Below are 21,209 nucleotides of genomic sequence, written 5' to 3' on the forward strand. Positions count from 1 at the left end.
CAATTATATACCTTGTTACATCATAGCTGCAAGTCGTAGAAAATGGCCGTGGTATCGACCTTCTCTCCCCACCATACCCCTACCCCTACATACATCCTACACACCCTCAATACTTTCCATTGACCCGATGCAACGGTAAATAGGTAATAAATATAGAAAAATCGGGAAGGCAGGAGGAAGGAAAAGAAATATTCGTACATTTTACCTTTTCCTCTTGTCTTTTCTTGCCTGGTAGGGGTGTCGGAGCCTTGTTCTCTCGCTCGCGGTTCAGGTTTCGCCCGTAGGGAGGCAACGAGCATCCCGAGAGTAACGAACGCTCACCCGCCTGGAGGGGTCGAAGCTTGGGGCTCGATGCCATGGAGCCAGCCGTTTTTACCGCCAGATCTGGTGTGAGACCTGTACGTTAGAAGGGGACGAATAAGGATATGCGATTCTAAGCAAGTGTGTATGCAGAGTGTTACTCGTTGTTCGCATAAGAGCGGGATAGACAACAACATAATATGGTAGTAATTGTTATATTTTTTTTTTCCATCTGCTTCCTCCCGCCACTATTCCAAGTTTCCAAATTACCATCATACCTCCAATGTAGCTGTCCACCTCTTGCCGAACATGGTCCAAACTGCAGCGCACGAAGTGCAAAAGAAAAAAAAAGAAAGGAAAAAGAAATTCCAGGTCCCAGTTGCCCATCCCCGTTTCCCAGTCCGCGCGAGCGGTAGTCGTTGTAAATACTCTCCAAGCCCCTAGAATGAATACTGTAGAATGAATAAAATAGCCTAGGACATAAGAAAAAGAAAAAAAAAAGGGAAGAAGAAGGGGAAACATAACGAAACAAGTGTGATGATGAAGGGAAAGAAACCCCCTTCAACATCAATAAATGCAACACTGGGTATGAAATATGAAAGTAAAATGGATAAAGGGCATATATGAGAAGGGACAAAAAGGGATAACATTGGTAGATAGATGAATGGACAAAATTATGAGAATTAGGTTGCAGCGATGCCGGTTTCTCGACACTACTGCCGAAACCGCCCAAATATACCATATCTTGTCACCCAGACGAAATAAATGGAGGATTGTAATAGTCGAAAGGTCGATTGGCGTGGCGGAGGTGATTGTCGTAAACGTTTAGAGAGATAAATAGCAAAAAAACAAAACGTGGGATCGTATTAGAGTCCAGGTGTCTGGAGGGGGATGCCGTGCGATAAAATTAACGAAACGAAACGGAACAGATTGATGCTGTTTGGTCTTCCATAACAATAAAAGGGCCGACCTATAGTGTATGGATGCTTCTCTTCTTACTCACGCGAGGTCTATCGATGTGAGATTTGCCTCGAGAAGTGGACTTCATCGGTTGTATGTAGGGTTGACCTTGTGAGAGTTTGAGTTTCTCCATAAGTTTCCCAATAATCTGATAATCCGAGACTGCCAGCTCCATTGATTGGCTTTGGAAATAGTTTAGGACCAACTCCAAGGCCTGGCGCGCTTCGTCCTGGGTCGGAGAGTTGGGAGAGGAAACAGGAGATGATATGCTTTTGGATTTTGGAAGTGGCGGTGGTTGCATAGGGGTTATGTTTGTGATAATTTCTGGATTGCTGCGGTTTCGTTTCATTGCAGGTGCGTCCGCGAATTCGGTTGACTCCTCCTCGATGACGCCCGGCTGAGAGAAGAGGTTTGTAGGTGACAAGATTTCTGGGGATTCATCCTTAACCAAGGAAGATCCCGAAGTCATTACGGGCAGTGTTTGACTTCGCCGTCGCTTCGACTCTACACCTAGGCCTGTATGTTCGGATGGTGCAAAAGGATTCTGAGAGGAAAAGATTATGGTTGATTCACTTGTAGCCCTGGTGAGGGTAGGCGTTACAACAGGCGTGTTCTCTTGAGGGAGTGACATGTTAAAGGCATCGTCACCAAACTCGCTGACGAGTTCGCCCTCGTGTCCAGATCCAGGTTGCTTCGGAGATATTGGGGAAGGTGTCGTGGTTAGGGTAGGGGAAATGGGAGAAAGTTGCGTGGGTGACCGAATAGTAGACCTTTTCCTTGGACTACTATTTGTATCGACAGAGGATTTCCTGCCTGGGGAGTCAATCAGGTAATTCTTTTGCTTGAACTTCTCCAGCCAGCTTGCGGTCAAGATCTTCTCGTGGCCCTCGGGACTGCCAACAGTGCTGGCAAAAAATATCGCTTTCTCCCTGATTAAGGCATCATTGATCTCTCCACCCTGTCGCTGGTGGTTCTTCACCCAGTTTGACAGAGCCCTTTCGATATCTGGAAACTTCCCTTTCGCCTTTTTAACGGGTGACCGGCGTCCATCATCAGGGAAGAGGTACTTCTCCTTTTGGCGGAGAACTTTGGAAACGGTACTAAGAAGTAGCGGGTTAGAAAGGTATACGGATCTCAACGGTACCCTCATCATACCTTCGTTCAACACCAAACATAGCTATATATCTTTCTGTTAGCTTATCAACGGCCTAATGATAAAAGATAAAAGAATCCAAGGACTTACCTCCAATCTCTGTCTGTTTGACATGAGGATTTTCCTGATGATACAAGCACATGCGTCGGCGCTCTGCATCAGTCAAGGTTCTTCGCGGGGTAGGTGGCGTCGATATCTGAGGCGTTTGGACATGTTGCAATGGAGGCGCGATGGGAGTCATTGGCATTGGCGCAACTGGCATTGGCGCAAAGCCAGGCTGAGTAGATAACATGCTCGGCCATTGCGATGACATCGTGAGCGGAATCAAGTGCTGCGCGGTATACGGCTGAGGCATAGACATGCTGTAAGAAGGCTCAATTGGCATGATAGGCGAGGATCCATATTGAAAACCAGTAAAGTCATTCAGAGGATGGTGGTGAGGTGCCGCATATACTCCCATGTCAACCCACTGGGAGCCGACGAAGTCATGATCCTGCATCGGTGGGGTTTCTGTATCCATGGTCCCCAGATTCTGATAATCACCGGGGCGACAGATGACGCCCACGTTGAGAGATGGTGTTCGGCGGGCTTAAAAGAGGGAAAAGGGGGAGGGGGAAGTAATGAGGGCACGCGAAGCGAGTGCCTTTAAGCTGAAGCGCGCTGCCGACAAGGGGATTCACAATGTAGTTAGGTGGGACCTGTAGAGATTGAGTCGACAACGCATGGCATAGCGCACTGCCGGCTCGAGACAAGGGAGGGGAAAAAACAACGAGGTGTTCCAGTAGCCGCGTCAATATCGATTTAACGAGAAGAGGGCAAGGTGGGAGAGGGTATGGGGTAGATAATCAAGAGACCCAGGGCCGGACGATGCAAAGTATGTATGTATGTATAGAGGCGGAGAGTTCGATAGACAGGTACTTGAAATGAGAAAAAAGGAAGTCTAGCCCAGCCTGGCTGCAGGATCGAGAGGCTCCTTTCTTTTTCTTATTTCTGGTTTTCTCTGCTTTTTTTTGCGAATGATTTTTATTTCAAGGCCTTGCTTTTGCGGTTGTTGGGGCCGGAGGCGGGTATATTATGTAGGTTGCTATTAGTCGGGCGGGTGCAGGCATATGTCCGTCTACCATAGCACGGTAGGAGGGGGCAAGAAAGAGTCAAATGCAGGACCCGAGAGTGACAGGGAATGGGCTCTGCTTTTAGTTTAGGGTTGCATAAGAGACGGTTGAGCTAGCACAGGAATGAGTTTAGCCACCGCCAATCTAGGGCAGGGATGGCTGGAGGGCAGGGAAGTCCAGCAGACGAGCCAGGAGGGGGTGTCTTTCTCCGGGATAACCGGGTTAAAATATGGGTTGCTCGACGAAGCTCCGGGGATGGACTTGTACAACAGGGGGGCAGATCCGTCATGGGCCACTGTGGCCGGACTGGCAGACGGCGGAGTATTAGTATTATATTAGCCCTCAGAGGCAGGCAGACAGGGCAGCCACAAACGAGCATCATCAAGCGTCTGGCAAATGGCGAGCTGGATCCCGCACCCTCTGAGAACATCACCAGATGCCCAAGAAAGGGCGGTTGCAAAGCTGCGATTGGGAGACGCCGTAATCAGCTAAACAGTCGGGTATCAAATATTGAAAGTCGATGACGCCGTAACGTGCGCCCGTACCCCGTTCCATACATCCATACGGTCATGACGGAACGTGTATTCTGCATACCAGAGGACGAGAAAGAGATACGGCGAGAAGGCGACTCGGATGTCGAACAGGCGAAGAGAAAAACAACTTCTGCATGAAAAAGTACTGGCAGGAAGGTAAATAGTTCGTTTCGTGGCAGCCACGAGCCAAACCCTGATCGATGATCTGGCCACGGCGCTCGTTGGCGTTTGTATCAATCAATCAAGCCATGAAGACGTTGAGATGAAGCTGTCAACTTGCTCTTGTTGTGTATACTACGATGTATACTCCGATATACTCCGTAGTAACATACTCCAACATAGATCTGGTCAGCTGCAAGCATGTAAGGTTGAAGTCATCGCCACGGCTATCCATCTGTATAAAGAGCTGTCCCGCTTTCATGTCAATCTCTTCGCTGAGACGTCGAGGTCATATGGCTGTTTCAGTGCAGTCCAATAGTATCGTCGTTGACGGGCTTCTTCCGGGCATAGGACGGGCCCTTCTCCTAGACAGCGGCAATCGTGGCGCAGAGAGCAGGCAGTATCACTGCGTACAGCATATATAACTCGACTTCCATAATGCTTATGGCATCCAAGGATCCGGGGAATATCGAACTCTGTTTCGTTGCTGGCTGTCTCAGCTAAGCGATGCCTGCCCGTTGACTATTAGCCCTAACACTGATCGACCGCGTGGTGGTTTGCCCAATTGCGGCTTTGAAGGCCATGGACAGGCCGCGAAGCGAGCTGGTTGCTTGGTTGATCGTGCAAATCATATCTTCGAGTCTCAATCCAGTCTTGTTTATGGTTTCTAGCGTACGGGATGGTCAGCCTAGCTTGTTTGACTATTTTTATCGCTTTAGGTAATTACGTGCGTACGTAGTACAAAGTAAAGGTATTCCTCTCTCCAATGATAGATACTTACGGAGTGTACGTCCTGTCGAAGAAAAAAAAGTCGCCGCTAAGGGATATACCCCTACTAGTCTACCGAATCCGCGAATAATTGTGACCTGTACTGTGTACCATCATCCTTGAGCGCAAGGGTGGTTTTTTTTTTTTTTTTTTCTCTTTGATTTTCTTGTTCAGGTTCCTGAATTCCGTGATGTCAGGGCCGCGAGCAGGGGGTTCTTGAGCGAGGGCCAGGGAGGAATACTCCATACAGTATCGTGGGCGCTCTTAAGGCTGGCTGGAGTAGTCACTTTTAGGTACGGAGTAGTCCATACTAGAGACGTATGAGCTCTCTAGCATACGCATGTGACGTGCTAGATGGCTGGCAATAGCCTATCTATGACGACAACTTGCCTATGAAATTAGCACGCCCTTGATATACATCCTAAGCGCTGAGTATGCAAGCTTCATGAATATCCTCCGCTCGAAGTCCGAGAGGAACCACGGTACGGCAAAGAGAATAAGCAAAGCCGTCCAAGGGGTTTAGTCTTTTTCTAGAGCCCGGAGAGAAGCAGGCGAGAGACGAGCGTCGCACATCTCAAGAGAACGGCGACCGAAAGCAGGCAGGAGGCCAGGATGGTGAAAGAGAAAAACACGACTCAGGCTTCGATCTCGAACCACCGATCAGCATACGGCGGCATAAGCAAGACAGATCGTGATTCTCACTGCTTTAACTATGTGGGGCCGTTGCAATGGCCCTTTCTTCGCTGTGGACGGAGGTGGCAGAGCGAATATGAAGGCTAGAATTGCCATCGGATGCTCCGTAATTGTAATCAACAGGCTATCCATGCGACCTGGTTAGCGTGCTATATGGTCAAGTCCTTGCCAGCCAAAACGCACTATTTGCTCCGATTCCATATAATATACTACCTGCATCCCATATTATAGTTGAACTCACGGCAGAAGGTTTCTGAGCGGCAATCCCTCCCACCCCCCTCGTTCACTTTTCGGGGTTCATGGCAACTAGGCGGGATCTAAAGGCTATGCATGTCGGTTGGTGGCGTGGAGAGATTAGCAGTGCAGGTATCAGTAGACCGAACTTCTCACGAGGAGGGGGAAGTTTCAGAAACCCACCCAACGGTCAAGAGAACGGTATCAATTGGCCTTCGTATGCTGTCATGTGCGTATATACGGCTTCCGGATCGAATATATAGATCTCAGCCGTGACTGGTTGCTGTCCATAATTAACTAGGGAGCAACGGCCTCTGAAGTGCAGTCATTAAGCGGTCCTCAACCCCTATTTTAAAGGTGAACTGCTTAGAGCGGGATGAAGATAAAGTAAGTCTTCAGGCACTGTCCTAAATGGGGATGGAACCCAACCCCTACGCGTATACACTAGACCTCCATGTTAGCGCCCTGCACTGAACAATCAGGCAAGATGGAGTAGGTGGTACACAACGGAGGACACTTACTAACATAGGCATATATATACGGGAGAGCTAAAAGACGGAGTCGCCAAACCCCAGTTAGGCAGTACCTCTACCCTCGTAAGGAAGATACATACTTTTCTCGTTCGATCGAGATAATTAAGCTACCGCAGTACGCAGTAGTTTAGTGCGGAGAAGCCGCGCTCCCTCGTTCCCTCAGCGACTTCGGCACGACCTGATTGGGCTGCAATGCAGAATTCTCCCTATCAAATGTCACCTATCAAGGTCAACGCAGCCCAGGGGGGAACCGCCGCCCACATCCGTACCTGGTATGAGAATCTCGGCCGCATGACCAGGGAACAAGGCTGCCAAGGGCAGTTATCATGTATCACGGCGTGTATCTACTCACTACTCTGCGAGATGGCATGAACATGAGGCATAACTCGAACGACGAGTAGCCGCTGCCTCTGCCGTAGAGGACACCGAGTATACTCATGTGAGCCCGTCCGAGTGATCAGTAATCGGCTGGTAAGCGCTAGGGGCTCAGTCTTTTTTTACGCCATGAAATTAGCATTGACGGCGTAGCAAGGGGCATGGCAAGCCGCCTACCTGCTTTCTCCCTCCAACGTAGTATGAATGTCGCACTCCGTATAGGCCTATCCCGGCCCCCTCGCGTGGACGTGGAGGACTCGACAAGAACACGATGCATAAGTAACCCCCCTCGGAGGCGGATATACCGCCGCGGCAACCTCGAGCCTCTCAGAATAAATTATACCCCCCGTCCCCTGAGCGATACGTCGAAATGTGGAGGTCATGTCCTAGCATGATGTAGGTCTGCCTTTGACCGATTCGGCAAACGGAAGTACATACTATACAAGTATCTCGATGCGACAAGCCTCATAGCATAGTCGAATCGCATTGAGCAGATGCCATGCGGCCGCATTGACGACGTGCAACTCGGTCCCGAGAATGCGGTACAGAAATAGATATATCTGTTGGTCCCGGTTCTTTGCTTCTTTTCATTGTCTCTCGACTTGCAGCCAACAGCGTATATATCGTCTGCTATTGCTTCATCGCCGGGCATGGGAGGGAGCTTGGACGGTAATCAAGCTTGGCCTTGAGGAAGAAAAGGAATACTTGAGGAGCAAGTATGTAATTCCGCATTTCGAGAACCTTGCAATATTCATCAGCGCTACCTGCGTAACTTTGGCATGCCTGCTTCGTTTTCTTTTTCTTTTTCTTTTTTTGCTCGGCGTACATACATTAGCCTGCTCTTGCTCGTTGCCTTGCTGCTCCACCGGCAGACGGAATATCCGCCGATTGACTCTGCAAAACCTGGTCCCCGTGAGGGAACCCCTAGCTCGCGGGCGTAGGAAACGAGAGCGAGCGATGAAAAGTCAAAGGGGCCGTTTGGCGGGTAGGGGGAGATGTCTGCATCGCTTCCAACCAAGGAATACGAGTCAGGTATCTCTTACGTCAAACGGACGATTTTATAGACCTGTTCTGACCAGCATTAGGGTCTTCCCGTCTCGACTTGCTCCAAGTGGACCGTCAGGCCGCCGTCGTGCTCTTCGTTCAACGGGATATACATATTCATACTCCGCATATTCATACTCCTGGCGAGAGACGCAGCGTGCGACTGCTGGTGTATACGAGCATACAGAGGAGTGCTGTATGTACGGAGTACGAGTATCTGATATTTCTTTTCGCGTACCAGTAATAACCCAGACGCCCCTGAATGCTGATAGGCCGCCGGAGTTACCTCGACATCAGAATGGCATATTACATCGCACGATGTATCTAGCCGGCTGATTGCATGCGAAGACAAGCGAGCGAGTACAATGTGCTAGGTACTACTGCATCAAACGACTTTTCCCGCCCCTTGACAGCTTTCTCGAGATTGCATATTTCAGCATCTCACATCTCGACGAAGCCACCGGACACATTACTACTTTTCTTCTGCTTTCGTCTGCTTTCTTTTTCTCCTTCTCCGTTCTTTGTCCGGGATCGGCTTTTAGCTTGAAGGAAGACAAGCTAAAGGGATCGACGCGGAGGTGAAATGTGCACTGTCTCGATTGGAGTGGCATCTCGGTTCTTCAACGTCTCGTCCTCCTGACTCTATCACGACTCTATTATTTTTGTCTTTTGGGTAGACGGCCTGTTCACCGCTCTATTAGACATACGGATACTATTACGGAGTACGGATATACCAAAACACTCTTATTACAGCTGCCAAGGTGGTGGAAGGGGGTATCCGTATACATGCACGATTCTGTCATCATGCCGAAAGAGAATCGACAGTTGCCAAAATCGGGTCGTCGTGAAGATGGGCTTTTTTTACTTATTTTATCCTTTGCTTCACCTTCAGGGCGCACAAGGGAAAAAGGTAAAAAAACTTAAGGGATAAAAAAGAAAAGGGACGCCGCGTTCTATGCCATTCGATGCTTTCTTTTTTCGCCCTACACATCCCTACATAGCAGGAGAGAGTGTGTGTGCGTTTTGTACACTCTGTGATATGCTATGTCTGCCATAGAAGCCATCGCCGTTGGCATCTTCATCTATCAAGCTCAGAAGGGCGGTCACACAACGACCCCCAGAAAGATGGGCTGCAGATCCATGGTCCTCCCCTACGGTTCGTTCCTTAACAGAAAATTCATGTTCGGACGGTTCGTTTCCTTGGTCTCGTCCCCTTCGTAAATGCTGTGAGACAAACATGCTTCCTAACCGGATTATCTAGTTCTTTTCTGTTTTCTTCCCTCGTTGGTGGATGGCTGTCTGGCTGACAGGTCACACACGTTGCACTCGGGGAGGTTTTATTGCTCTTATTGTTAAGACGATTAAACCCCGAACTATCGGATAATGCTGGCCGGAGAGCACTATTTACCTTTCAGCGGCTGCAAAAGCAATCTTTATTTTGCTGCTCGGACTCATCCGGGGGTTTATATTGCCGAATCGGGATGGTTATACACAGGGGCGGATTTGATAGGGGATATCTTAATATTGATATTGCGTTATACCGATGATCTCAGCGGTGAAATGGCCTTTTTCATGATCGTCAATCTTAGTCTATTCTTCCTGTCTTCCTGAACTCTACGATCGTAAATTCCATCATGAGGCGCTCATAGCCTATGAAAGGAGCGTAATAATATTAAGATCGATGCTATTATGCTCACACCTCTATCTAAAACGCCTCTCTTTCAGCCAGATCATTTCTGCCCCCAATTGCAAAACCCTTCCCTTTAGCCACTTAGCTTGCACGTTTTATCTACAGGAGGCGTTTTGATCTCACCTGTTCTATCAAGCCCCAAATTCGTTTTCATACCTTATCTCTACTGTGCCTCTTTTTCGTTTGATACCAGACCCTTGATGTTTGATCTTGACTTACACGCAAGTTTCGAATCGAGATTTCAAACACACAATCTTTGAACCCTATAACGTAAACACTCTCTGCCGTGCATGTGCAACGGTAGCATTTATTATCATCCCAACCAGGACGATGGAATAGTTCATGATTGGGAAGCACTCTTTTTCTCCTTTACCCCGTTGATTGGGTAGGATACGATGTCTCGATCCTTTTTGAACAGGTCTCGCCTCTTCACCCGGCAATTCTCCATTTCGCGCCTTATCAGCACGGAAGTATAAGGGACTAGACGATATCGCAGGGACAGGGAGAGATGATATACATCCGTTTAACACGTTTGCTCGCCTGATAAGTCTCTTTACATGGATACCCGATTGCAGCCTCGGGCTGAAACCCCTTGCCTTGTCCGAATACCTCCGTATAGATGTCTGCTCCTGACATGACTGGCAGAACGGCCGGAATGATTCCTATCAAGGTATCAAACAAGACTATGCAAGCTTCGGGGTTGCGCGGCAGGGGAGACAACAAATCATCTACACATAAAAAGGGGGGGACGTGGAGTCGAGAGGGATTGTGCAGGCGCGCAGCTCGCAGGCGAGCAATGGCCAAGGGTTAAAGTAAACCTGTCCTTGGATGTGTTGTGTCTTGCATTGCCCATGCGAGATGCGAGCCATGCATGCATACATAGCCCTGGTATAGCCTATAATGGAATTATTGAAACTTGACGACCATTTCATTTCCATCTGGGGTGGCTTAACGAGGAGCACGGATGGGGATTGAAGGGGAACAGCGGAACTGTTTTCCTCCAATGCACATGCAAGACATGCGGGTGGAGGGAAGAAAAATTTTCTATCTCGATGTAGCCGAAGAAAACGAACATGACGAGATAAAAATTTAGGTTTCGTGTGATGCTTGCCGTTTTTCAAGATGAACAGGACAATATTGTGTGCTATTTTTCCAAATTTTTTCTTTATGGTGGTAATTTTGGGCTGCACGACCTCGCCTCCCACCCCCTATTTCCTTTCTGCCTAACTAAACAGAGTGATCGTTGATAGAAGGTTTCCCACTCTCCCCTTTCCCCAGCCTGCATTGCATCATGGTGTTGCTGTTCGCCCCTTCTTCTGCTTCTCCATCTCTCCCTCCAACCCCAGTCTTATAAATATACTCCTTAAAAAGGCATATATTCCACTCCTCCTGAACACGTCATCCCGTATACCTTGTCAGCCATCAATCTGATCCCATGTCTCTTGGAGTCGCAGTCCAGGATAACTGGATAGCTGGAAGAACATCCCAGCTCCATGGGCATGGATGACCCAGGAAAGAGTCGTAGAAACCCCAGTCCCTAGTACATGCATCTATCGCTTGACGATTGTTACTAAGGATTAAGGTATGTTAGTAAAGACGCACGATAATGGGAACTACGGAACGGAACGATGGGATCCACTTACTTATGTCTTCGTCTGCGAGTTCGTGGCTTAACCCAACTCGTTGAGGTTGATGTTTGACGGATCGGCCGTAAACTATAGCATGTTTGAATGTCTCGAGGATAGACTTGTGGATGGAGTTACACTATATTATTTCAGAGAAGCACACACCATTAGTAAGGAAACAACCCAGGGAGCAGAGGTGGATGGCAGACTTACGAAATCTTCAACAGTGCAAGCAGTACTCCTCAAAACCACTGGCTCATTATAATCTGGATTCTTGCCCTTGGGCTTTGTATAAACTCTCCTCAGGTTGAGCTTCTCCCACATAAGTTCCAAGAGCTCATCTATATTCCATCCTCGCTCTGAACTGATAGGGCAGGCGTTGGGGATACGGTATAGTAGATCCAGCTCCTCTATTGAGATCGAGTCGATTTTGTTCAAGGCGTAGATCACAGGTATATAGGAACGACTGCGGGCTTCGAGAACGTCAATTAGATCGTCGACTGTAGCGTCACATCGGATAGCTATATCCGCTGAGGAGATTTTGTATTCGTTCATGACGGCTTTGATTTCCTATACGCACCATGAGCTAACCGCACAACCAAATAAAGGTCTGCCGCCTTATTCTTGACGCACTGGACTGGGAGAAACTTACACCATGGTCAATATGAGTCAAAGGCACCGTGTTTGTGATGGCAAGTCCACCCTTATCCTTCTTTTTAAAGACAATATTCGGAGGCTCCTTATTAATTCGTATCCCAAACCCTTCCAGTTCACTCTCGATAACCTTCTTATCCGTCAACGGCTTGTTAACGTCCAGAACGATAAAGATAAGATGACACGTCTTCGCAACGGCAATGACTTGTCTTCCTCGACCTTTGCCGTCCTTGGCACCCTGAATGATTCCAGGAAGATCAAGCATCTGGATCTTTGCGCCGTTATATTGGACCTGACCGGGGACAGTGGTAAGGGTTGTGAATTCATATGCGGCGGCTGTGTGTAAACGTGAGTAACCGGGATTCAATTCGACGGGGCTTGAGGCATTCGATTGACAAAGAGTATGGTATCAAGGCATACCTTCGGAATGTTGGCCCGTCAGCTTGCTCATCAGAGTACTTTTACCCACGGATGGGAATCCAATAAAGCCACTATGATGTGTTAGTTGAAGTGTAGTACGCCCTGGGCATATCCTAGATAAAGGGGGAAACATACACACTGGCAACACCGGTACGCGCAACATCGAAACCAGCTATAGCAATGCAATCAGCCAAATGCTCCCACTGTATGCCCTTTATGTAACCGGGGAAAACATACATCCTCCACCACCGCCTCCACCCGAGGGAGTAAGCAGTTCTCGCTTTAGCTTCGCAAGCTTAGCTTTCAATTGTCCTATATTCCGTAGACGGAGTCGTTAGATCCAGGCCCATAGCTAACATCCGTCCAATCCATAAGTTGTCCCGGCCGTACCTAAATGAAACGAGGTGGCTTTGTTCTTTTGGGTTTTGGCCATCTAGATATCATTAGAATGCGTGCCAGCCATGCAATGGGCGAATATGAAAAGGCATCGGTATACTGACTTCGGCCTCAATTTCCCTGATCTATACGCAGAATCACACGACATGGTTAGCTATAGCTCTTTTTCAAGGATATAAATGTTGTCGTGAATTCTAGCGGGCATTTCAAACCTTGTCCACTGTGGTCGCCATGATTGCGGTGGTCTGCCTGAACGGGGGAACGCGGAAAAAAACAGATAAAAGGGCGCTCAATAGCCAACACTACGCTGATGAGACGTATAGAATGAGCGAGACGTATAACCGGGGAAGTTATATGCAATAACAGTTCAACAACGCGGTGGGGTTTATAATTCACACATTGAAAAACACTTATCTCGATCTTATCTCGGGCCTATAATTTATCCGACAGACCATACACCACGTGACTGATGACTCCACGTGACACATCATGTGACCGGGTTCTTTTCGGCGCCGGGAATATCCGTGGAGCCCGCGCAGGTACGGGATTGGTCGGAGTGGTCCGAAACGGAAAGGGTGGCGTGGAGCAAAAGGATGAAACTACGACTGCGCACTACAAGTCTTGTCCCCAAGGTGGAAGAAGAAGAGAGAAGAAATTGCATTAATCGACCTAACATCTCCCTAAAGCCCATCGGAGACACCGTTTCTAAGAGACATTGTACATATCTTGCCATCTTACCTTGAAGCAGACCACCTATCCCGCAGACCTGACTGCCGAGACAAGAGAAAACCCCCACACACCGACAGTTGTTGAGAATCCAACATCATCCCATCGGAGTCATCATGCCATTCATCGAAAACCAGACCACCACGGCAGAGCCCATCGTCCCAGTCGACGTCAAAGGCAAAGACGCCTTCCATAAGCTAGTAGAAGACCTCAGTGCCGTCCTGGGACCGGCTTCCGGACTGGATTCCAGCGATGTTGACCCAATGGACATCCAGAAACTGATGGAGGGATACGTATCCAACCACCAGGAGTGGCAGCGTTATGCGTTGGCAGACACCTCCAGGGCCTATACCAGAAACCTCGTGGACGAGGGCAACGGCAAGAGCAACTTGGTAAGTGATAACGTCCGATGTGGTCGACGATAGCACCAGTCCAGCCAGCTAACGGTGGTGAATTGCAGCTCATCCTCGTTTGGAACCCTGGCAAGTCCAGTCCAATCCACGACCATGCTAATGCCCACTGCGTAATGAAGGTAGAGTTCCCCTTCCCTGGCAGCCGGGAATATAGGAGTCCAAATGTAGCTGATCATCTTTCCCACGGTGTAGATCCTGCATGGTTCGCTGAAGGAGCAGCGTTATGACTGGCCTGAGCAAGAGAAAGTCGAGAATGGCGAAGCATGCCCCCTGACTGTCACCAAGGAGACCATCCTCCGAGAGAATGAAGTGGCATACATGTCCGACCAGGTAAGAAAAATTCTGATCATTCCATAGGAATGATGAAGCTGACATGTCCTCCTAGCTTGGTCTGCACAAGATCTCCAACCCGGATCCAGAAGAGTTTGCCATCTCTCTGCACTGTAAGTGGTCCCTGAGTGTCCAGTGGTGTCGACCTACCTGCTAACATCCGGACTCCAGTGTATACTCCTCCAAATGCTGCTCACTTTGGCTGTTCCATGTTCGATGAACGAACAGGCAGGGCTCAGCACGTCAAGCAATGTACCTTCTTCTCCAACCGGGGACTGAAGCTGTAGATAGCCAGACGAGCAGGCAACAAGCCCGGCTGTTGCTGTTCACTGGCATATTCAGATCAGACTGGCAGCCTCCAGAGTCAGTCACCTTCCAGGTGGCTTTCATGATCGAGCGTGATGATTGTGCTTTTCCATGGAGTTTTCCGTGACGTCGTGTTTTTTTCAGCAGCAAGCGAGTATTCCCTAGACGGAGGAGAAGAGACGAAGGAGTGTGTGCTGGCCATGCCCTCACCCTATATATCCAGCCAGCGCTTCTTTTTGCGGTCGCAGTGGCGGGCCCGGCGAGCACGCCATCATGCCCTGCCCCGATAGGCCCGTTTCAACAACACTAGTCCTCTTTGGGAAGTCCCGTGCCGCCCTTAGCGAAAGTGTCCCTTTTTTTCTCTTGCCGCTTTTGGTTTATTAGTCATGTACATATCTACTTCTTCCCTCAGTTCTTTACGGTTATTTTATATCATTTACTCATTCTTACTCTTGCTCCTTGACTGTAGTCGAGTTCTCGTCTTGGTCTCAGCTCTCATGTCCGAGAGATGGCGTACACCCGACCGGATACGTTGTTTTTGGAGATGAAACGGGGAGGCTGCTATTTCGCCCGAGAGACTGCCTACTTTGTAAGCATTTTATACTAGATGCTGGCTAGTAGATGTCGTGCTTGCGTCAGTGAGGGATAGAGTTAGGGCCTAAGGTCTGTTATACCTCTCCGGCCTCCGATATATCCTGCAGCATAGTCGGCTTCTTATATTGAATCTGCTCCCTGATCAGCAGGCTGATTAATGGGTGCCGGTCGAGGTGTCTAGACTGTTCCTCGACCCTCCTCTTGATCTCCAAAGGCCGGCCTTTATAACCAGCTGCTCTTCGCCCTGAGCAGTCCCTCGGTTTCTTTTCTTCCGAGCATTTGCAATCCAGCTACGGAGTATTTGAGTATGCCTCCAAGCTGCTCCATTAATTTATTAAGTGCATTACCGCTGAACCACATATTCATTCTCTTTTGACCACTGAAACGCGGAAGGCTCTAATATCACCCACACGGTGTCTTTGGTCTCCGAAGGCAGAGACTGACATTCCATTATTCTGGCAGAGGCCCCCTGTGACTCGACTTTTTCTGGATGTCGGAAGGTTGGCCAGTTTAATAGGTTGTGCTTGGTGAAAGGTAATGCAACAAGGTCTGGTATATGTTGGAGCGAGCGGATATTCGTTGCTATGCCCGACGGGGGGATGACTGTATAATGCCGTACGGACTGGTCTATTCTTGACCTGATCCATATCCGCAGCCACGCAAGCTGAGCCAGAATATGGACAGGCGATTCAAGACGAAGGTTCAGACTCCTTTGCTTTCCTCATCGAACCCGAAGCTAGGATGCTTATATCATGATATGGTTTCCTGACTTTCGTAAATATATTCTGAGGACCTGATTCGCCGTTTTTATTTGACCGGGGATGGGTATAAACTAGGAACCAGTTTCCCTGAAGTATGCACAGCTAGGATTGGCCTCTAGAAATTCGGGATGGCCAAGTAGGCATGGCATGATTAGACTTCATTGTCATCTAGTCTAGCCTTCCGCGATATAGAACATACAGTGGCGAAGATTGCGTGTTGAATGATAGATGTCCTAAGTAAACCGTCGGTCTTTATTATGGGAGATCTACCTGTGATCTCGCCTGGTAATGGTGTGAGAATCTAGCCATGGCGGTCGTAGGATCAAAACACGCCATTTCTAGCAGCAAAATAGGACTTTCGTCCGAAGTCTGATACAAGCAAACGCCATGAGGGTATCCAAACACCGGCCGGACTGATAGTTTAGGTGCAGGCCGAGGGAATCTCCCGAGTCGAGATATCTATAAAGAGGCATGGCAAGTTCTTGACCTTGCTACATCAGAGCTTATATAAGAGATGGCAAGAACTTCCCTGAAGTAGAGTGGCCTTGTTCCATCACGGCTGCAAGATGTGACCTATATCAGATCAGCATACAACAGAAAGAACAGGATTCACGTCTCCTTGAGTTCCAATAAAATATGGTGTATGGGAAGAGCGTTTCCAGCAAGAGACTCGGTCTCAGGAGCATCGCATTGAGACAAAGGGTTCTTTAGTCCTGTCCAAGTCAACAGAGGCGAGAGGCGTGGTTGGTATACGAGTGATATGCAGAAACCCCTATCTTCAACCACAGTTTTAGGTCAAAGTAAAAAAAAAAAAAAAACATCTGTCGCCTTTCAGCCTTTGGAATGGATATCCATCTCTTCGCGCCTCTCACGTCTCTCACGCCTCTCAACAAGTCCATATGTTTGGACACGAACGTCCCGTCTTAACTAGTGCTCCGTCATAGACTCAGACTCCCGGGTTTTTTGCTTGGCTCGACCAAAAACCTCCTTTCTATCAAATAACTATACGGAGTCCGGATAATCACTTCGCTGAGAAAGGAGGCTGGCAATGAGCTCTTCTAGTCGCGCATCGGTGTTTCACGAGGTATGAAAGGGCGACGGTTTACCATTCTTGCGGGCCTGGTGTCCCTAGTTGTTCTACTATATATCTTCTTCGCGACAAATCCAGACGAGAGACCTTTCATACAAGATCCTGCCCGTGAACAAAGCCCACCGCCAGCACCACCACCACCTCCTCCGCCCAAACCACAGCCGCCTGAGTTATTTGGCGACGAAACACAGCAGGAAGAAAACAAGAGCCCCTCGACTAATGATGACCCGGTCCACCCTATCGAGAGGTTGATTGATACCTCGAGGAAGACTTTCAAGGATGTGCAATCACGACAGTCGAAAACGCTGCAGCAGGCCGTCGCAGAGTACCGTCGTCGATATGGCCTTCATCCGCCTCCCCATTTCGATGTCTGGTTTAAATTTGCGCAGAGAAGAGGTGTTCAGATGATTGATGAATATGATACGATATTCGACTCTTTACTTCCCTTCTGGGCAGTGTCACCGAAGACCATTCGCGAACGAGCAAGGGAGGCGATAGGGTTCGAAAACGCCATGATCGGGCTACTCATACGAAATGGGAATGTGACGTTGGTCGATGGAGGCGGCGAGGGAGAGGAATGGAAGCGGAATGCCATAAAGGGAATGATGTCGACGTTCATAAAGTATCTGCCCGATATGGACTTGGCTTTCAACATACACGATGAACCGAGAGTGGTGGTGTCGCATTCTGACCTATCTCGACTGGTGGAGCAAGGGAGACGTACGACTGCCTCTAATGGCTTGAAGCCTGGGCCGTTGAATAAGTGGTCTGCGCGACCAAAGGGTGTGAACAAGGGAGATAGAATTGACGAAGTTAGGAGAACGAGGTTCAATAGGTTTGCTCACCAGCCTACCTGGACCAATTCACGAATGTCCTGCCCTCCAGACAGCCCAGCAAGACAACTGGACGACCAGACGGTGGATAATACAACGGCATACTCGACATCTACGCTGGGCTTCATATCGAATACTACTGCGTTCTCCGACATTTGCCAAACGCCTTCCCTCCGTCAGACTTTCGGCTTCTTCGAGCGACCTAACGCACTTGATATCGTCCATGACCTCTTCCCAATCTTCTCCCAAAGCAAAGTCTCCTCCTTTCAAGATATACTCTACCCAAGTCCGTGGTACTGGGATGGAAAGGTCACATATGAAGCAGACAAGGATATGGATTGGTCCCTTAAGGAGGATCAGATGTACTGGCGTGGTTCAACTACGGGTGGATTCTCGCGAGCTGGCGGATGGCGCAGACAACATCGCCAGCTCTTCGTGCGCAATATCAACGGCCTGAGCCCTACCAAGATACTCGAGAAGACCGGGGATAACAAATGGGCTCAAAAGCAAGTTTCACGGAGCGGCTTAAGATCCCTATTCAACGTGAAGTTCAGCCACGTCGGCCAATGCGACCCGGAAGACTGCGAGGCGCAAAAGGAATTCTTCAACATTGTCGAACCAGCTAAACAGCAGGATGCGTGGAAGTATAAGTATCTAGTCGACATAGACGGTAATGCGTTTAGTGGACGATACTACGCCTTCCTGCTAAGCAACAGCTTGATATACAAGCTTGCTTTGTTCAGGGAGTGGCACGATGAATGGCTTCGGCCATGGGTACATTTCGTTCCCCTCAGCCTAAAGGGGACCGAACACTACGAATCCGTCAGATATTTCGCGAGGGAAGAACCAGGCAAGGAAAAGGCGATAGCTATTGCAAAGGAGAGCCAGCAATGGGCACAAAAAGTTTTACGCAACAAAGATCTTGAGGTGTGGTTTTTCAGGCTTTTGTTAGAGTGAGTTCCAGCACCTATCCAATACGTTTTATACAAGCAGCTACTGATACAAGAAACAGATACGGTAGAGTCGTCGATGATAATCGTGAACAATTGGGTTTTTCAACGGGCTAAGCATAATGTAGGCTGGGACGGTATCATATTTATAATGTCGTTTGTTTCTGTCTCCTTTCAGCCCATTAGAAGGCAATTTATATACGTGTTTCCTTTCTCTTTACATTTTTTTGCGCCCTTTTTTAATCCATCGTGTATTATTAACTTGGCGGCGTATATATACTCACCCTTTTCTTGATTATCAACCTGTTGATGCTTTAATGTTCAGCCGAGTGTATACCATGATAGAATCCGAGTAACCCTTTGCAAAATCGTCGTTGGATATAGCTCCTTTAGAGCCATCAGATGGCATCCGGTGGAGAAATAAAATCTCCGAGTGCGTTTTCCATGACATCATCTCTCCCTTTCCCTCCTCTCCGTTCGAATTCTTTTGGCTCTCGCATCACATCTCGACCTTCTCGTGATGCGGATCGCTGCATTATATCCTCCATGCCTGCAATAGCAACGTAATCCTGCCTCGCTGATCTCCATTGAAGAGCTCAGAACTCCACTACAATGTAGAGAAACCAGTATGAATATATACTTATTTGCTCGCTTGATGCTGTGTTATTGGCCTCTAACCTACCCCTTGCCACCACCCCTACGAATGGACTTTTGAAGGCCGCTGCAGCTTTACCCCATAGTCATACTGGGCTCTTTAGTGACATTGACATACGGCGTATCTGAGTTACTGGCCAACTCGCTTTCACTGTGTGGTTTTAAGAAGAGTCTCCCTTCCACCCGCCGCGCTACTATATGTAGCCTATCGCTCTGATATATTGATACAGGCACTTTTGGCGTCAAGATGGCGGGCTCCGGACTGAAAATGGCTTTGGCCGTTCTCTCCTTCGCATATGGCATATTCACGGTATTGCTTTATGGCGTTGTTGCAATGTTGAGCGGAGTTCCCTTCCGTCGAACAACGGAAAAGGAACGTCTGGAGTTCCAGCTGGGTACATATATCCTCTCCCCAAGGCCTTCTATGGAAGAGCCGGCTTCCAATCCCGCAGCTTCATAAACTAACAAGGCATCGATACAGCATCAGACAGGTTCTGGAACCTCTCGAAGAACTGGAAAGCCCTTTCCCACCAATTCATAACGTTGAAGAATGGCTTTAAAGTCCACTACCTTACCAACACCTCTCCCGATGCAATCGCCGCTTCAGACCCTAGCAACAAGCCGTTGGTTATATTCCTGCACGGATTCCCGGATAGCTGGGCGGTATGGCGCCATATCCTCGCTTCATATTCGATCGGAGAGGGTTGTATAATGGTTGCGGCCGACCTTCCCGGCTACGGGGGTACAGACTCGCTGGACGTTTACGGTCCCACAGAGATCTTGGAGACGTTGGCGGAATTTATCATAACCCTTAGGGACCAATACAGAGTCGATGAGGGCGAAAGCCAGGTGAGGAAGCGGGTGATTGTGGTAGCTCATGACTGGGGGGCGATACTTGCTTTCCGTCTGGCGATTGAAGCTCCCCAGCTGGCTGATAGATTTATCGTCACCAATGGTGTCATGGTATATACTCCCTTCGCCATAGCTAGTATATTCCCGCCACTTTATTGATTGTTGCTAATATGATATCTATATGGCGGATAGGTTGATCTGATGAGAGACAACGCCTGCCTATCGATGGAATCATCAAACAAGATGTTCAAGACCTTCTTAAGAGAGCCGTGGCGTTCTCGGCATGTGTTGTGGAAATCTATTAGGGCGCTAGGCCCGGTACTTCGCCAACTGAAGCGCTCAGAGTATATATTTGTCTTCCACCTGCCCATACCGTTGGTCCGTTATGTTGGCTACGGAGGCAAATACTCGTTTTTAAAAGCCATTCATGAATTAGCTGCAGGAAAGATTGGAGAGTTTACGATTCGAGATGCACAGGAATCCATGGCTAGCACACTTGGCCCCAGCCTCGAAGAGTGTAAGACGGCGACGGCAAATGGAGAAAAGTACTCAGACTCTGTCCGGATACGTGCCGAACAGGGCAATTTCAAAGACACAACGTCATATTACCGCCATGAGGCAGCCACTGGTCCCTGGCACAAATCATTGGAAACAATCTCCGGTCTGCACAGTATCTGCCCTGTCGAACACCGACGAACAAGCTGCGGCACTGGCGTCTTCGACCCTGCTCCTGGAGCGCTAAAGGCAAACGCCACTATCCTCTGGGGCTTGAAAGATCCTGCGATCGATAGTCACCTGGCCTTGGAAGGAATAGCCGACCGCCTTGTCCAGGGAAGTCAGGTCATTGTACTCCCTCGAACCGGCCATTTCACGCCCATAGAAGTGGAGAGCAGAGCAGCTCTTGAGGAAGCAGTGCGATGGGCCGTGAAGGGTGAGACAGGCGATGTTGGCCAAGCCGTCCTGTCCGTGTACCCTGAAGCCAAAGTCATCGTTCACAAGTAGCTGCCTCAATTGTTCAACTTTTATTTCTCTCCTGCGACTGATGATCAAC

General features: G+C 48.8%; 5 protein-coding genes across 5 annotated transcripts; 3 read left to right on the forward strand and 2 right to left on the reverse strand.

The window, feature by feature from the left end:
* Positions 1-1,270: 1,270 nt before the first annotated feature.
* On the reverse strand, positions 1,271-2,912 carry GIQ15_01166 (uncharacterized protein; the record flags this gene model as incomplete). Its single annotated transcript, XM_033548583.1, has 3 exons — positions 1,271-2,360; positions 2,416-2,437; positions 2,504-2,912. The coding sequence occupies 3 exons, from the start codon at positions 2,910-2,912 to the stop codon at positions 1,271-1,273; spliced, it is 1,521 nt and encodes a 506-aa protein (XP_033409534.1).
* Positions 2,913-11,224: 8,312 nt separating this feature from the next.
* GIQ15_01167 (uncharacterized protein) lies at positions 11,225-12,882 on the reverse strand (the record flags this gene model as incomplete). Its single annotated transcript, XM_033548584.1, has 9 exons — positions 11,225-11,269; positions 11,393-11,749; positions 11,832-12,169; positions 12,254-12,324; positions 12,389-12,425; positions 12,491-12,565; positions 12,644-12,686; positions 12,754-12,774; positions 12,862-12,882. The coding sequence occupies 9 exons, from the start codon at positions 12,880-12,882 to the stop codon at positions 11,225-11,227; spliced, it is 1,008 nt and encodes a 335-aa protein (XP_033409535.1).
* A 609-nt stretch (positions 12,883-13,491) lies between these two features.
* GIQ15_01168 (Cysteine dioxygenase, CDO) lies at positions 13,492-14,405 on the forward strand (the record flags this gene model as incomplete). The annotated part of the gene is made up of 5 exons (XM_033548585.1): positions 13,492-13,767; positions 13,836-13,907; positions 13,981-14,118; positions 14,174-14,231; positions 14,290-14,405. 5 exons carry the CDS (start codon positions 13,492-13,494, stop codon positions 14,403-14,405), a joined length of 660 nt encoding a protein of 219 aa, XP_033409536.1.
* A 2,460-nt stretch (positions 14,406-16,865) lies between these two features.
* On the forward strand, positions 16,866-18,659 carry GIQ15_01169 (uncharacterized protein; the record flags this gene model as incomplete). Its single annotated transcript, XM_033548586.1, has 1 exon — positions 16,866-18,659. The coding sequence occupies one exon, from the start codon at positions 16,866-16,868 to the stop codon at positions 18,657-18,659; it is 1,794 nt and encodes a 597-aa protein (XP_033409537.1).
* Positions 18,660-19,553: 894 nt separating this feature from the next.
* GIQ15_01170 (uncharacterized protein) lies at positions 19,554-21,160 on the forward strand (the record flags this gene model as incomplete). Its single annotated transcript, XM_033548587.1, has 3 exons — positions 19,554-19,701; positions 19,788-20,269; positions 20,351-21,160. The coding sequence occupies 3 exons, from the start codon at positions 19,554-19,556 to the stop codon at positions 21,158-21,160; spliced, it is 1,440 nt and encodes a 479-aa protein (XP_033409538.1).
* Between the last annotated feature and the right edge of the window lie 49 nt (positions 21,161-21,209).

The sequence above is a fragment of the Arthroderma uncinatum genome (assembly GCF_011692745.1).
Source record: "Arthroderma uncinatum strain CBS 119779 chromosome Unknown scaffold1, whole genome shotgun sequence".
In the NCBI taxonomy this organism is placed as follows: domain Eukaryota; kingdom Fungi; phylum Ascomycota; class Eurotiomycetes; order Onygenales; family Arthrodermataceae; genus Arthroderma; species Arthroderma uncinatum.